At 34.3% G+C, this 14,599-nt stretch overlaps 1 protein-coding gene across 8 annotated transcripts in view; it reads left to right on the top strand.

The window, feature by feature from the left end:
* Window positions 1–14,599, top strand: part of NAALADL2 (N-acetylated alpha-linked acidic dipeptidase like 2) — a 1,281,993-nt gene that overhangs the window by 1,241,002 nt on the left and 26,392 nt on the right. For 2 of the 8 annotated variants that reach the window (XM_044771090.2, XM_014866805.3), the window contains one exon: window positions 6,740–12,875. The exons of 5 other annotated variants lie outside the window; for them this stretch is intronic. In XM_044771090.2, the coding sequence (XP_044627025.2) occupies window positions 6,740–6,938 (199 nt within the window). In that variant the 3' untranslated portion in view covers window positions 6,939–12,875. Of the gene's footprint in view, window positions 1–6,739; window positions 14,092–14,599 lie in introns of those variants that run through there. One more of the 8 variants, XM_014866806.3, reaches the window with a different exon arrangement.

Genomic DNA, 14,599 nt, shown 5'->3' with positions numbered 1-14,599 from the left:
GGAAAAGATTTGTCAGTTGAGTAAAGATGCTTCATCTCCTTCTCTGATGCTGCTGGGACTTATTAATTAGGTTGCTGAGTTTGGCGCTGCTCTTTCCTGGTCACTGTGATGTGTCATTGAAACAGACCCATTAAAATGAGTGATGTGTGTTGTAATTTCATTAGTGTCATCAATAATGTATTACACTTTCCTTTTAGTAGTCTCTTTGTGTTGTTTGTGGGTCAGGATGACTGTGTGAATTACATTTGTAAGATCCAAATTGTTACAGATGAGGGAAGATAGGCATGAGGGTGGAATTAATGTTACTTTAAACATGATAACTACTAAAATGATTTCAATTAAATAATATTTTAATTAGGTCTGATGTCTCTACATGCCATACTGAGTACATGTTGTGTGTATGCAAATAGGATGGTGACTTATTGAATTAATAACAGTTCATTCTTTCTGCAAGAAAACTTTTCTGAATTGGATTAAAGCAGGTGTGTGTAAGAGCAAGAATGGTTCACTAAGGAATATAATTCCTTGTGGTTGTAAAGGACAGACTCTTGACATAGAAACTCTTCAAGTGCATTTTCTCACATTCTTTCCATTCTTTTTTCCTGCCAGACATGTGCCTTCTGACTAGCATTGGGGGTCAGAATTTGCCATTCCAAAATCTCTGAAACTTTGACCTTTCCCATACCTGCCTAAAAGAATTTAAGATAAAAGGCTTGTTACAGACAGGCCATCACCATAGAAAACTCTGAGTATGGCAGACTGCCTTGCTAAGCCCATTTTTATCAAAGCTCTCTCTCTCTCTCTCTCTCTCTCTCTCTCTCTGTCTCTAGGGTCACAGAGTCATATAGTCTATCAATGGCCGAGCAAACAATTGTTTACCAAACATTTGCTTTTCCATCTCCATCTGAATTGCCTTCCTCCCCTTTGAAGTCCCAAACCACTGCTCCCAATGTCCTGCTTTGTCCTTAGCTGAAAATGGGATTAAGATGGTGGCTTCTGCCACTTTGGTGAGTTACTCAGTTTTCCTGGGTTTCTCCCATGCATACATGTTAGCAAACTTTGTTTGATTTTCTCGTATTATTCTGTCTCATGTCAATTTAATTCTCAGATCAGCCAGGAGTACCTAGAGGATAGAAGAATAGTTCTTCCTCTCCTGTAGTAGCTTTTGGTCAATTTTTAGTCTGCCATAATCTGAAAATATGGGTCTATAACTGAGAAGAAGAGACATAATTGGGTACTCTGATATGCTGCATATTGTTGAAATCTTAACTCCATTTAACTGAGGTTCAATTTTAGTGACATTATGTAGGAATACAAAGAGCTTTGGCTTAAAAATTTCCATCAGAAGCATTGATCCAATTGAAATATTTAAAATGCATTTGCCTATTAAAAAATGGTACGAAAGTAATTTTGTTCCCTAGGGATGATCCTGGGGTAGTTAGGGTTAGTGATTGAATATATAACAAAGTTTTCAGAACTAAGAAATATATGGAAATATACGTGATGAAATATAAAAACACTGCCACATTTTTTTGTCTTCTATTCAAATATTAAAATTAAAATAATATGATGGTGCTTTTTTGGAAAAGGACTCCAAATGCAGAAATTTATTTTATGTAAACAGGAAGTTAAATGGTTTTAGGAACACAAAAGAGGGATAGGAAAAGATGAGCCACTTCTGAAGATCAGTATGAGAAATTATCCTTCTCATGAAAATTTAAAGAAGATATTTTTGTTCTCCCCAATTTGTTTTTAAGATAAAACAATCTATCAAGGTGAAAAACTTCTTTTATAGTAAAGACCAACTTGTTTAAGTTATATCAGCAGCTACCCAAAATGAAGATTTTCTTTTAAATTATGATGAAAGAAGCCTAGTCGCTCATCTTCAATGAGAATCTTAGTATCTGTAGTTTTATGCTGATTTGTATCCAATTTGAGTAGAAATGGGTATGAGTGTTTATCTTACATAAAAGCTTGCCACAGCCTACTACTTGAATCATGTGGCATACAGAAAATGTGTTTAGCTCCTTGTAGAATTTCACAAACCAAAAAAGGACCTATTTCTACTCAGGTAGAATGTTTACATTCATTATAAAAGTATGTTACTATGTTGCTTACTAGTTAGAAAAAGCAAATGTTGGCACACCACAGATTCTATTGCATTGGTATTTAAGAAATATATGTATTGCTCTTCAGTTAAAATAAAAAAAACAATAATTGTATTTCTTGTGCTTTAGACCTAAATATTCTTTTTAGGATGTATTTTTATTCTTCTACATTATCTCTCTTCTAGATATTTTATAGTAGTTATGGCTGAAATTTTACATAAATATATTAGAGCTTTTGCTCATGCTTCAGTGATTTGTCATTGAGGGATTAATCCTGTAACCTTTATGAGCATGTTTTATTAATATCATCTTATCATTAAATTGAATATTAATAATATTTAACATTTAATAACCATAGAATGTGTATGTAGGAATGTATTTTGCACCAGTGGACTTTGAATATGTGGAAAAGTCACTATAACAGCCCAAAAATCATTAAACATGCTCCCCATCGTATATCACTTGCGCTGGTACAACTCATTTAAGGGGCAGTTCTGGATAACAATAATTCTAATATCTTTGCTTGTCAGAATGCTGAGCAATATGCCTTCAAGGAATGGAAGTATTTGGTACAGCTTTTGAAAATATCTATTGCACTCTTAAATTCTGGAAATATATTTACCATGAAATGATTTGTAATTAAACATGAAACTGATAAAGTGGAGAGTGAGATTTCAAAACCATAAATATAGGAAAGGTGATTAAACATTTCTATAATACTACTTTAGTTATTGGTGATATAAACGATATAAGTTGTCTGCAAAGGAGTACTTTTTAAATGATTGAGTAATTAAAATATATTTTAAACTGTTTTTATGCTCAAAATACCTTAATTATTAAACCATTTTTCATTATATATATTTGTTTGTGTGTTTGTTTAAATGGTTCACTATGAATTTAAATGTGTTTGATAGGTATCCTGACACAAAAACCCACTTCTTTTTTTAAATGGAAATTAGAAAAGATTACATTAACTTGAAAAAAGTGACTTTTGTATACATTCTGTCATTTAGGAGACTACATGCTACATGGGCCTGAGGCAGTTTCATCCCCATTTGGGAAAATTCTTTGGTTGTATCAAGTTTCCTCTGTATTATTTGATTTCTTTTATTTTTTCCCCCTTTAGTGATATAAAACTAATAGAACCAATATTTAGGGAAATTTTAATTAGATATTTTGCTAATTCTCACTATTTTGTTTAAATCATTTTCATATAATCAAAACAACAGCTTTTACACTTAACAAATGTATACATATGTATATGTGCATACATATATAATTGCTTATATCATTAGTTGAGCATGATATAATGGCTTTTACTGAAAATTTCTTTAATTTATAAATACTGTGGGACTAGCAGAAGGGAAATCTCTATTTTAAAGAGTGTTCTACTTCTGGAATTAGATCCACATTCTCATAGTACACTCAGTACCAGAGCATTGCTCACGACTCACTTACCACTCCGTTTGGAAGATGTTTTTCTTTTTACCATATCCAGGAAATATATGTGTCTTAACACTAAGTTTATACCTGAATTTAAGAATATTTGGATGTAGAGTATCTCTCTTGCACTGCTGTATTTAATTCATACAAGTTTACTCATAGGTACGAAGATCAAGCATATTGGATTATTAGGGATAGTTCCCATTTCAAATGATCTGTTTTGAAAAAATCATTGAAATAACCTTTGAGTTGAAGGATCTTCTACCCCATTGCCACGCACCCCAATTTACTCATTGTCAACTGAAATTTTTCTCCAAAGACACAAAATCTGTTAGTCTTAAGTTCGTTAAGGCTTAAAATGCAAAATTACCTGTATTGATATAATTTACCCTTGCATTATCAGGAATCTACTAAGTTCCCGTCGCTGGACTAAGCCTGATAAAAGTCTAAGTAAATTAAATTACCATGATTGAAGACCACCTATGTTCACAGCACTGAATTAGGCCTTATAAAGGAGTAGCATATTTCTCACCCCGATGTGTAAAACGATGATATCACAACATATCCTTGAATACGTAGGGATCAGAGTTCTACAACAGAGAAGAAAAGACACTGAAAAGATGGAGAAGTGAATATCATCAGAAACCAGTTGAATATGTATGGGAAAGAGTTGACTCGTAGGGTTCTGGCATAAGTGATGTGGTCGATTTCGGTGCCGGTTCACCACCACAGAGCACAGAGTGGGAAGTACAGGAGAGGCTGAAGTTGATTCGATAGAAAACAATGATCTAAAACTCCATGTAAAAGTGAGATTAGTGCTAGGGAAAAATAGAAATTAATTAAATCTTGTACTGTAAATCTTGTACCGTGGCCCTCACTCTATCTTCTCACACTTATAACTGTGTAACTCACATCTTTGTCGCCTTTCATCTGAACTAAGTGGTGCTCCAGGGTTTATATTACAACCAAAGTGATTATTCCAAAATAAAATCTAATAACCTTTCTCTTTTGCTTAAGATCTTTGCTAGTTTCCTATTGTCCATAAGGAAAAGGGTCATCTCCTTAGCTTGCTATGAAAGGCTCTATATGATGGCATGGCTTGCTCTCCCACCGTTCTACTCTGGCTGCCCACTCTGGCCTTGAACTCTGGTCCCACAGAAACACTGACACTGATTCACAGAGAACACCAAGCTGTTTTATAAATTCATACCTTTGCATATGCTGTTCCTCCTACATAGGGTGCTCTTTCCACTTTCTAGCTTGTTTCATTTCCTAAAGCTTTGTGACTGGTAATCCCATCATCCTTCAAGATGAAATTTAAGTATTTTCCATTATGAACTTTTTTCTGAACTTTCCCACTGTCAACCCTTCATCTGTTATCCCTAAACCTTATATTTCTAATATGACACTTAGCTGATAATTTCAATTATTTACATCTGCCTCTCTTATTAGACCATGGAACTTCAGCTATTTTAACTAGCCTTGGATTGGGAATAAGTCAAATAATGAAATAATCCACAGTTTTCTGACAAAATGCTTCTCTTTCTATCTATCAACGAATAAAAGGAACTGCTTTAGACTTGCCCAAGGCCAAATTCCTCTTTCTCAGAAATTTGGATGAATTTCAGGACACCATCTTATTACACACTCCACATTTATGAGAAGATGATATTCTAAATGTCAAATATATACAAAAGAAGAGAGAATAGTCTAGTGAATTCCATTATCCAGTTTCAGCAATTATTAACAATCTTTTTTAAATTAATTAATTATTTTTTCATTTACTTTTTAATTGCAGTAACATTGGATTAAACAATATATCGCTCTCAGATGTACTAACAGTCAATCTTTTCCCACCTATACAGTCCACAGCTCCACTCTCCTTTTTCCTCCAAAACATTTTGAAGTAAATCCCAGACATGAAAACCTTTTATTTGAAAATATCACTGTGTGTATTTCCAGAAGATAAAGATACTTTTTGAAAACATACTGATGATACTGTTATCACAACTAAAATATTGTCAACTCCCTAATATTAGCAAATTTTCAGTTAGTATTTAATTTTGCACTACATCTCATTTTTTAAACAGTTTGTTTGAACAAAGACCTAGTCGAGTCTATGCTTTGGGACTGGTTGATAGGTTTCCTTTAATCTAAAGCAGTAGTTCTCACTTGGGGGTAATTTTGTTCTGTAAGGAACAGTTTTGGCAGTCTGGAGACATTTTTGGTTTTCACAACTGCTAGGGGCTGAATGTTTGTGTCCTCCCAAAATACATATGTTAAAACCTTGACCCTAATTCGATGGTATTTAGAGGTGTGACCTTTGAGAGGTAATTAAGATTACATTAGTCAGGCTGGTAGAGCTCTCATGATGGGACTAATACTCTTATAAAAAGAGGAGGAGACCCAGGATCTTTCTGTCCATGTGCATGCACCAAGGAAGGCCGTGTGAGAATATAACCAGGAAGAGGGCTCTCACCAAGAAGCTGACCATGCTGGCACCCTGATCTTGGTCTTCCGGTCTTTAGAACTATAGAAATAAACATTTGTTGTTTAAGCCACCGGGTCTATGGTATTCTGTTATAGAAGGCAGCACTGACTGAGACCACTAAAGGAGGGGTACTACTGATACCCAGAAGGTAGAGGCCAGGGATACTGCTAAACATCCTACAATGCACAGGCCAGCTGCCACAATAAAGAATTACCGGTTGAGAAACCCTGCTCTAGAAGTTCATCCTTCACCTATTCTTATTGCAATCTATTTCTTGAATAAGCTGAATCATTTGTCCTATAGAGTTTCCCACAGTCTGTTTTGCTGATGACACACCATGGTATCATTTAGTATATTTCTCTGTCTCTTGTATTTTTTAGCAATTAGAATTAGAAGCTTCATCAGATTCAGATTCAATTTTTTAAGCAAAACTACTTTACTCTGTTTCATAGAAAGTGTTGTCTACTTCCATCAGGTGGCACGTAATGTCTGATTCTCTCTCATCACTACGGGAAACTTTTGATGATCAATGTTGACATCCATTAATTCATTAGAGGTTGAAAAATGATACTGCATTTTTATAATTTCTTCTTCAATCATTGCAAGCATCATTGTGTCTTGGAAATATTCATTAAAACGTTGGGTATGAAAATAGCATTGTGCCTAAAACATTTACACATTCCATATTTCTTTTTAGAAATATACTGTACCACGTTGATGAGAAGACAAGCCAGTTTTCAATACTTCTGGAGGCTTTGGAGCACTGCAAGTCACTTCCATCAAATAAGACCCTTCAAGAAGCTCTGTCAGAGGTGTTGAACAGCATTAATTCAGCTCAGGTTTACTTCAAAGCAGGACTTGATGTGTTTGAGAATGTCTTGGCTGGAAAGAACTAAGAAAACTCTCAGCATTTTAAAAAGTTTGTTTACAATTCCTCAAGCAAAAGCTCTAATCTGACCAGATTTTCTGACATTGAAGACTTTTTCCCCCAAAATGGCTTTTCATACAAGTTTAAAGCTATTATTAATTGTATTTTTAATGTACATATGAAAAGAGCATTTTGCACATTTAATATTTTTCTTATATCTACATTTCTGAATATGTAAAAGCAAGTTATTGAAATAATACTTAAGATTTATCTATTAAAAAGAAATCTGCTGTATTTTTATATATATAAAATATTTTGGGGAAAATGTTCCAAGAAGTTCTGGACAATCTTCACTCCTATGGATAAAACACATAGGAATAGAGGTTATTCCCTATGTTAGAGCGATTAATGACCTAATTTCTGTAATAGAAATGGAGAGTTAATACGGTTTCAGATTAACTTCACTAGTAAGTATTCAATATGAAGAATTCAAGTATTCTGACCAAGTGATTGGTTGACCAAAACCACTTTGAATGTTTCTATTTTACGAAATGAAGTGCCTGTTCATAACACAACTAGATGTAGTAATACACTGGTTATGAAATTGTGTTTTTTTTTAAGTATTAATGAAAAAAGGAGCCATAAACATTCCAGGGGAAAATCTCAAGGTAGCTGCACAGAGCAATTTAAATGCAAATTTTTTTCCTAACAACTTATAAGGTGACTAGCTTTGAAACCTCTAATTTGCCTCAGTTGATTTCGAAAAAATTTCAAGAGTGATGTATGTCTTATGAGGGAGAATATATTTCTTATTTATTCTTCTGTTGTTTCTGTTGGAAGCACTGAAACCTAGCTACTCTAAAATGAAAGCATCTCATATTGCTCTTGCTTCTTGTATCTTTTCTGAAACTCCTTGCTGTAAGGCAGTTTTCACAGAATACCATATAATTTCCACAGGAAAGTAGCAAAGTTTCTCTTTGAAAACCCAAAATATCTTAAAAAGCATCAAATTGCTATTTCTGCCACTGACAAAAAGGACTTACCATAAAAGAAACAGTTGTTTTGATCAGTGAAAAGCTCCTTAATTCTATGAAGAAACTTGATATTTTTCCCTTCTTTATCCTTGATTGTGACAAAGATGAAAACATAGAAAATATTCACGCAGAATTTTGTGCAGAAAATATAATGTTACTATAAGATTGTTTTTCCCAGGCTTCAGTTCTTCTCTCATGTGGAAAATGAAGTTTTTCATATCGACATTGTCATTGAATGGCCCTAGCATCCACTATTCCCTGAAACCTTAGAATTCTATTAGGTGACAGTTTAAACTTTTAGCTTACCTTTAGAAACATTCTTCTGGTATTGAATAAAGCAATTCCCCTTGAGAAACATATCTTCAGAATATTTCATGTGAATTTTCTCTACCTAACACAACACACAAGTGGACTTCTCCATTACACACCGCTAGAGCAACATTAGAGACACTGCCTGTGTGTCTAAGTCTTCAGTTTTTATGCATAAGCCTAAGCCTAATCTTAGTTTAAAGGAAAGCTAAAGTTGAAGGAAAAGAATTAATCAGTATTGATTAATTGATTTATAAGGGTCAGCTGTTCCTACCATAAGTAATGTTTACATGCTCAAGGCAAAGAAGAGAGTTGAAGTAATTAGCTAGATAATTCAAGCAGAAATCCATTTTCATGTGAAGTGCCTGCGTGTACATATTTTTACATGAGAAATGAAACTATCTTACAATTTTTTTAAACCAATGTACTTGCTTGTTTGAAAATATCTGCCATGCTGAGGAGTGTCTACAGGAAAGAACTAAAAGGAACAGGCTCCTGTATGCCTCAAACTCAGTGCCCCCTCTTGCTCCACCAAAATCAACAGCACAAAAGAGGTGGGAACACACATGCAGACACGTGTGAGGCCAAATGATAAAATGCTTTATACCAAAGGATTTTAAATATTTAATCAAGCTTCAATGTATTCATTCCAGTTCTTCATTTGGAGTTGAATTTAAAACATGCAAAAACAAATAAGTATTGGTTTGGTAGTTTATCATCTTAGAACAAAATCCTAAGTAATTTAACTCCCTTAGTCTGTAAGAGCTTTGAGAGCACAAAATCTATTTGTAAGCTTTTGTTCAAAGATTGTGTACCTAGGTAAACCACATTCCATTGATAAAAATCTCTATATTATGTATTCCTCACTTCTAAATTCAAATGCTATTTGACAACTGAAGTTAACTATGGGCAAACATGTTTCTCTTAGTCTATTTAAGCGATTATGTGAAGAAACTAAATTATAATTAAAACAGATGTCCACCAATTCTGTAGATGCTGCTCCACACCTTTGACTACAGCAAACCTCTTCACTAGGAGCATTAGTGCTATGGTATGATTACCTCAGGCTTCCTGCAAATTTGTATCATTTTAATTTTTTCCCCAATAGATCCAAGTAAATAAAATCTTACGCAAATTAATAACCAGCGTCTTCAGTGAATTGGTAGTAGGTTTAAATTGTTGCTGAGAGATCTGGGAGCCTGGTTCTTCTCACAATCCTTCATACATAGAATTGTGCCAGGACATGATGAATCATTAATGGTTATTCTCCCAAGAAAATGTGGCAAGTCTGCGCCACTGAATTTGGGTTCAAGAAGGGTATGCACGGGAAATTGCCCTCTCTTGAAAGGACAGATTCTGGAGTCAGAAGAAAGCCTAAGAGACATTCTGGTCTAAGCCCTCAGACGTTACCCTCAGCCATGGAAAGCATCGTCAGCCCCATCAGATGCAGTAACTCAAGCCAAAGGGATTAAGGAATGTGGATATACTCACATATTCAATTAGTAGCAAAAGCACTCCTGGAATTTAAGCTTCTCTGCTTTTTCGTGCAGTGTATCCAGCTCTCTCCCTAAGGTGCTAGGATTATAAATGCTCTTTTCCAGGGCATTCTATGTAACCAGCCATTCTATCAGACGCTGTATGGCCTGGAATCACTGCTTTTAATTAAGGACTAGCTCATTGTCTAACCATAGCTGACCAGCAGAACTGTCCCATTGAACCCAGGCAAGGACACAAAAACTGGGTCCTTGGGGAAGAGTGGGGAGAGGCTCTACCTGATGCCAGAAGTCAGGAAGCAGGGCCTTGAGTAAAATGCTTTTACGAGACAACATTTCAGCTCTATATTAAATCAGCAATCTAAATCAGTGTTTCTCAAAATGTGGATTTGAAGGAGTGAGGCCTAGGAATCTTCATCTTCGGTAAGATTTCCCAAATTATCCTTATGCACACCGATGTTTAACAATTTCTAATCTACATTAATCCTGGGTCCTGAGAAAATATTATTTGGCAATGTATCTAGATAAATTGAAGAGTCACAATAACAAGAGGTACCTAAAGCTTTGCTATTAATGGCACCATTAAAAAAAAAAGAGAGAGAGAATAACCATTGTATCTCTCAAAAAAAGGATGTAGACATAGCTAACATTTGTGCCTGTTACATGTGCAAAATGGTTCTAGACTTCTCATTTGTTTTTTTCTAATTGAATCCCCACAAAACCCATTTTTAAAAATGAGGAAACTTGATTGAATGACTTGTTCAAAGTCCCAAGGCTAATAAAAATGGCTGAGGTGTGTTTCTCTCCTGGGCCCTCTGGTATCCAGTCTTGGATACACTGAGTGCTGCAGAAAACATCAGAAGAATCTTTTGGTTATAGAAAGTGATATAATTGAAAATTTTAATGTATTTCTACACAACTGATCAGACTGTGTAGTCTGCCACTTCACTGGTTTAGTGAAGGAGTTTGAAGAAGCAAATTACATCATTCCTCTAAAGATAGCCCACTCCAACAATGGTGTACATATGTAGGTAAATGAGAAGATGTCTATCAGAGCATTAAAAATAAGTGCACCATTGTAGAATACCATGACAGCTGGATGTAAAATAGTAAAGAAAGACCAGAAGCCACATATCTGACAATTTCCTCCTCAAAATGCCTATATAATTTCAATGGAAACAAAAAAAACCCCAGGTGCTGGGATTTACAACCACAGTTTTATATCATCCTTAAAAACTCAGAATAATTGACTTGTTAAATTAAATAAATATGTAGCATACGGTAGGTTTCCCCAATGGAAAGATGTGTTACAAAAATAAACAATTATTTGTTACCATCTGCCTGATGGTGAATCAGCATCTTTGCCTCAAATGCAAAACTATAATTATTTGCACAATAAATTGGTAGACCCAGCCAAAAGTGTTCTCAAGAGACATTCTGTGGTAGGTGTAATTAATTAGTCCAAAATTTAAGCTAACTCGGAGGGTAGCACATTGTCATCTCATTGGTTTAATAGACTGCTTAAATGTGCCTTAGCGCACATTCCCTTAACAGAAAGGAATTACTTTAAACTGCCGATCCGCGTGTGAGCGGAAGGGAAATGGGTCCACATATTCCAGTGGTTATGTCAGCAACATAACAGTTCCATCACAGGAGCACGGATGCAACCCAGGGGAAAAAACGAACAATGTGGTATTTGTGAAAAGAAATATTCTGCTTAGCTATACAAGTGAATCTCTATTTCTTGCTTGAGTTTAAATTGCTAGCTTAAAAAAGTGTCATTGGAGTCTCCTATTCTGAAAGATCTTGAAGAACTTCAGAGTCCTAAGCACCCCAATAAATGCAAATAATTTTCAATTTACGTTGTTTGTCTTATGCAATTCAGAATTTCAAGTGATGAGAATTTGAAAGAAGAGGAGTTTCAAAAGAAATTTTTAAAATGTAGTTTTTCTGGTCATCACCATGTCCACTCAGTTTTCTGTTTTTCTAGACATACTCCAGCAATGGGATCAGGCTTTTTTTTCTTACCCTGAGAAAGTAATTTTAGGATCTATTTGTCTCAATATAGATTTATCTGTTAATCAGCCAGTTTTATTTCCACAGTATCTTTCCATTATCCTTTGAAGAGGTACACTGAAGTGCCCTTAGCATACCTGAGGCTGCCAAGAATCTTGAGACCTTATCTATTGCGAGATGACATACTTCTCAAAGACATTTATAATCTCATATTGAGATTGTATCCGAATTTACAAAGCAAAGGATTAAACTGAGGCACTTTCAGGGAGCATTCAAGAAAAAGAAGCTGCTTCTAATTTTAATATGTTTCTGGTTAGATTATCTTGTGTTTGAATTATATAGTTAAAGAATTTTCTGTAACCAAAATGGTAATTTTATGTTTTCAGCCCAAATCCAATCATTGAGGCCAAAGAAATGCGTGGCCACTCTAATTTCTTAAGAAGGATTCTTTCAAGAATTAACTCAGGAGTGGTGGATTCAGTGCTTCTATCTAGACAAAGCTTTAATGAGTGTAGACAGACCCTAACAGTATTCGCCTAATTCCTTTGATGTCTTAAGTCAATAAGCGCTGAGGTAGCTTGTCTCAGAGGGAAACAGATTTTATTTTCCAGGGGCTAATTAATATGCACCACCTCAGTCCCCAGAGGACCACGCAGGTGCCTGTACTCTGCCATATGTCATGTGCTATATTCCAGCAAACTCAAGAGATTAATATACAATCATTATTATGAATTATTATATTGCATTGAAGTTAATGTCGGTCTTTTGTTCTAATTAAAGTACAAACTTGGCATCTGAATAGCAGCTTAGTTAGAGAAGTGGAGTGAGAGTCTCTATTTTAATGAACTACATCTATTTTTCAATCAAAATGTGTAATTATTTAATTATCTAGCCCACTTAGTAAGTATATAACTCTTCAACTTATTCAAAGAATCTTTATTCAATGTTATCATGCAGATGGACACAATTTGGAGAGCATTTTATCTTTTCAAATTCTTAGCCATCGTTGAATTATGCTTTCACCAAATGCAGTAGTTTTATTCATATTAATTATTATTATTTATTTCCTTTTATATCAATCTGCTGCAAATGGACTACCTTACTCTGAAAGTCAAAAAAAAAAATGCCACTACTCAATAAAGACAATTTTATCATATCTGTTTAATAAGAAACAAACACACGAACAACATGCTTTACTACACCATTGCGAGTTGTTTTCAAGAAGCAAAATCTCCGGATGGTTAAGAGGAGCTCACATAATTATATTCCAAAGATGTCATAAATAATTCCATTTAGAAGCTGAGATAGGACTCTATTAGGTGATTTAGTGTTTACGTTTCACACAGAAAGGTTTAACGGCAAATATATCCCACACATTCGAACTTGCTACTTGGAGAATATGAATAAAATTGTATTCAGAAAAGAAAAGAGCTTTCTAGGACACGTTGCAGGGCTAATTTGTTTTTACAGACAACTAGAAATATCAGCACATCATTTTGATATTAGTTTTGTATATGTGTTTGCAATGTTAATATATACCACACATTTTTAAATCATGTCTGCAGAGTAGCAATATTTAGATATAAAAGATTTTATAATAAACAAAAGTTTTCAATTGTATAACCATAGAAAATATAGCCCTAAAATAAAGAATGATGATGAGCAGAAGATTTATAAGTTAACTTGAGATAAAATTTGGAGGACAATCTCTCCAATTAAATTTGCTTTGATTAAAAACAAATATCTTGAAAGGAGTGTCCCAATTAAAAAATTGCACTGAGCTGTTGTAGCGTTGAATATTGCTCGAAGTAATTTGATTATCATCTGTGATTCAGAAATCTTTTTATTGTATAGAAATTTTCATTGTCATTGTCTTTGTTGTGATTGATTTTTAATGACATTGATTTAGAGGCTGATGTCTATAGTTTTTTAATTACCTTCTAGGGTTGAATGTCTAATTCCTATAATGTGTGGATGTCCATCAGGAATTTAGTGCTTTCTATATTTAGCCCAGGCGTGATCTCAATTTACTTTACAACTCTTTATGTAATACTCCCATGACTCAATATGCAGCTTACTTAGGAAAGTACTTTGTGATCTGGAGTGACAGAAAATGGATTCCGATGCCACACCCATTAAGAATATGAGTGAATGTTTTATATTTCAGTTGCTTAAATATTTGCACATAATTGAAAACATAGTACTATGAAATGAAGGCATCTTTTAAGAAATATATTCTGATTCATAAATGCAATGAGTATGTACAATGAAATGGTAATGTTTAAAACACCCATTTAAAAAATATTAAATACAGGTGAAAATCATTGCTATACTGTGTTTTATTATGACAATATATATCATATTTTAAATATGCAAAATTAATTTGTTGTTATTAGTGAATTTATGTAATGTGTATCACATCCAAACAAGAATAAGCCTTATTCAGGGAACATTCTATAAGGTTTTATTATCTTTTTCTTTGCCTTCCATTCTTCTCTCAAACACGTAGTTCTCATATTGGGCCATGTAGGTTTGCAGCTTGTGCCAAGTTTTAACATCAAGTAACAGTATCTGTATCAACTCCAATGCTAAAGAGTTTTGTTTTCGTGAAATGTGCTCTAAAAAATGCTGTCAGTTATTTATGACACAAAAAGGATCTCTATTTGCATGATGTTGCAGATTTCAGTCATTTATTCAATCATCAAACATTTACTAAGAATCTGTTCTAGGCCAGGCGCTGTATTAAGTGCTAGAGGTACAAAAAATGATTAGTACTCTTTTACCTTCTACGACTCCGCAGCCAAATAGCACAGAAGACTTCAGTACAACTAACGGCG

This window comes from Equus asinus, chromosome 5, assembly GCF_041296235.1.
Source record: "Equus asinus isolate D_3611 breed Donkey chromosome 5, EquAss-T2T_v2, whole genome shotgun sequence".
NCBI classification, from domain to species: Eukaryota; Metazoa; Chordata; class Mammalia; order Perissodactyla; family Equidae; genus Equus; species Equus asinus.
Note: the sequence above shows the minus strand (reverse complement) of the source record. Positions and strands in the feature narration are given on the sequence as shown.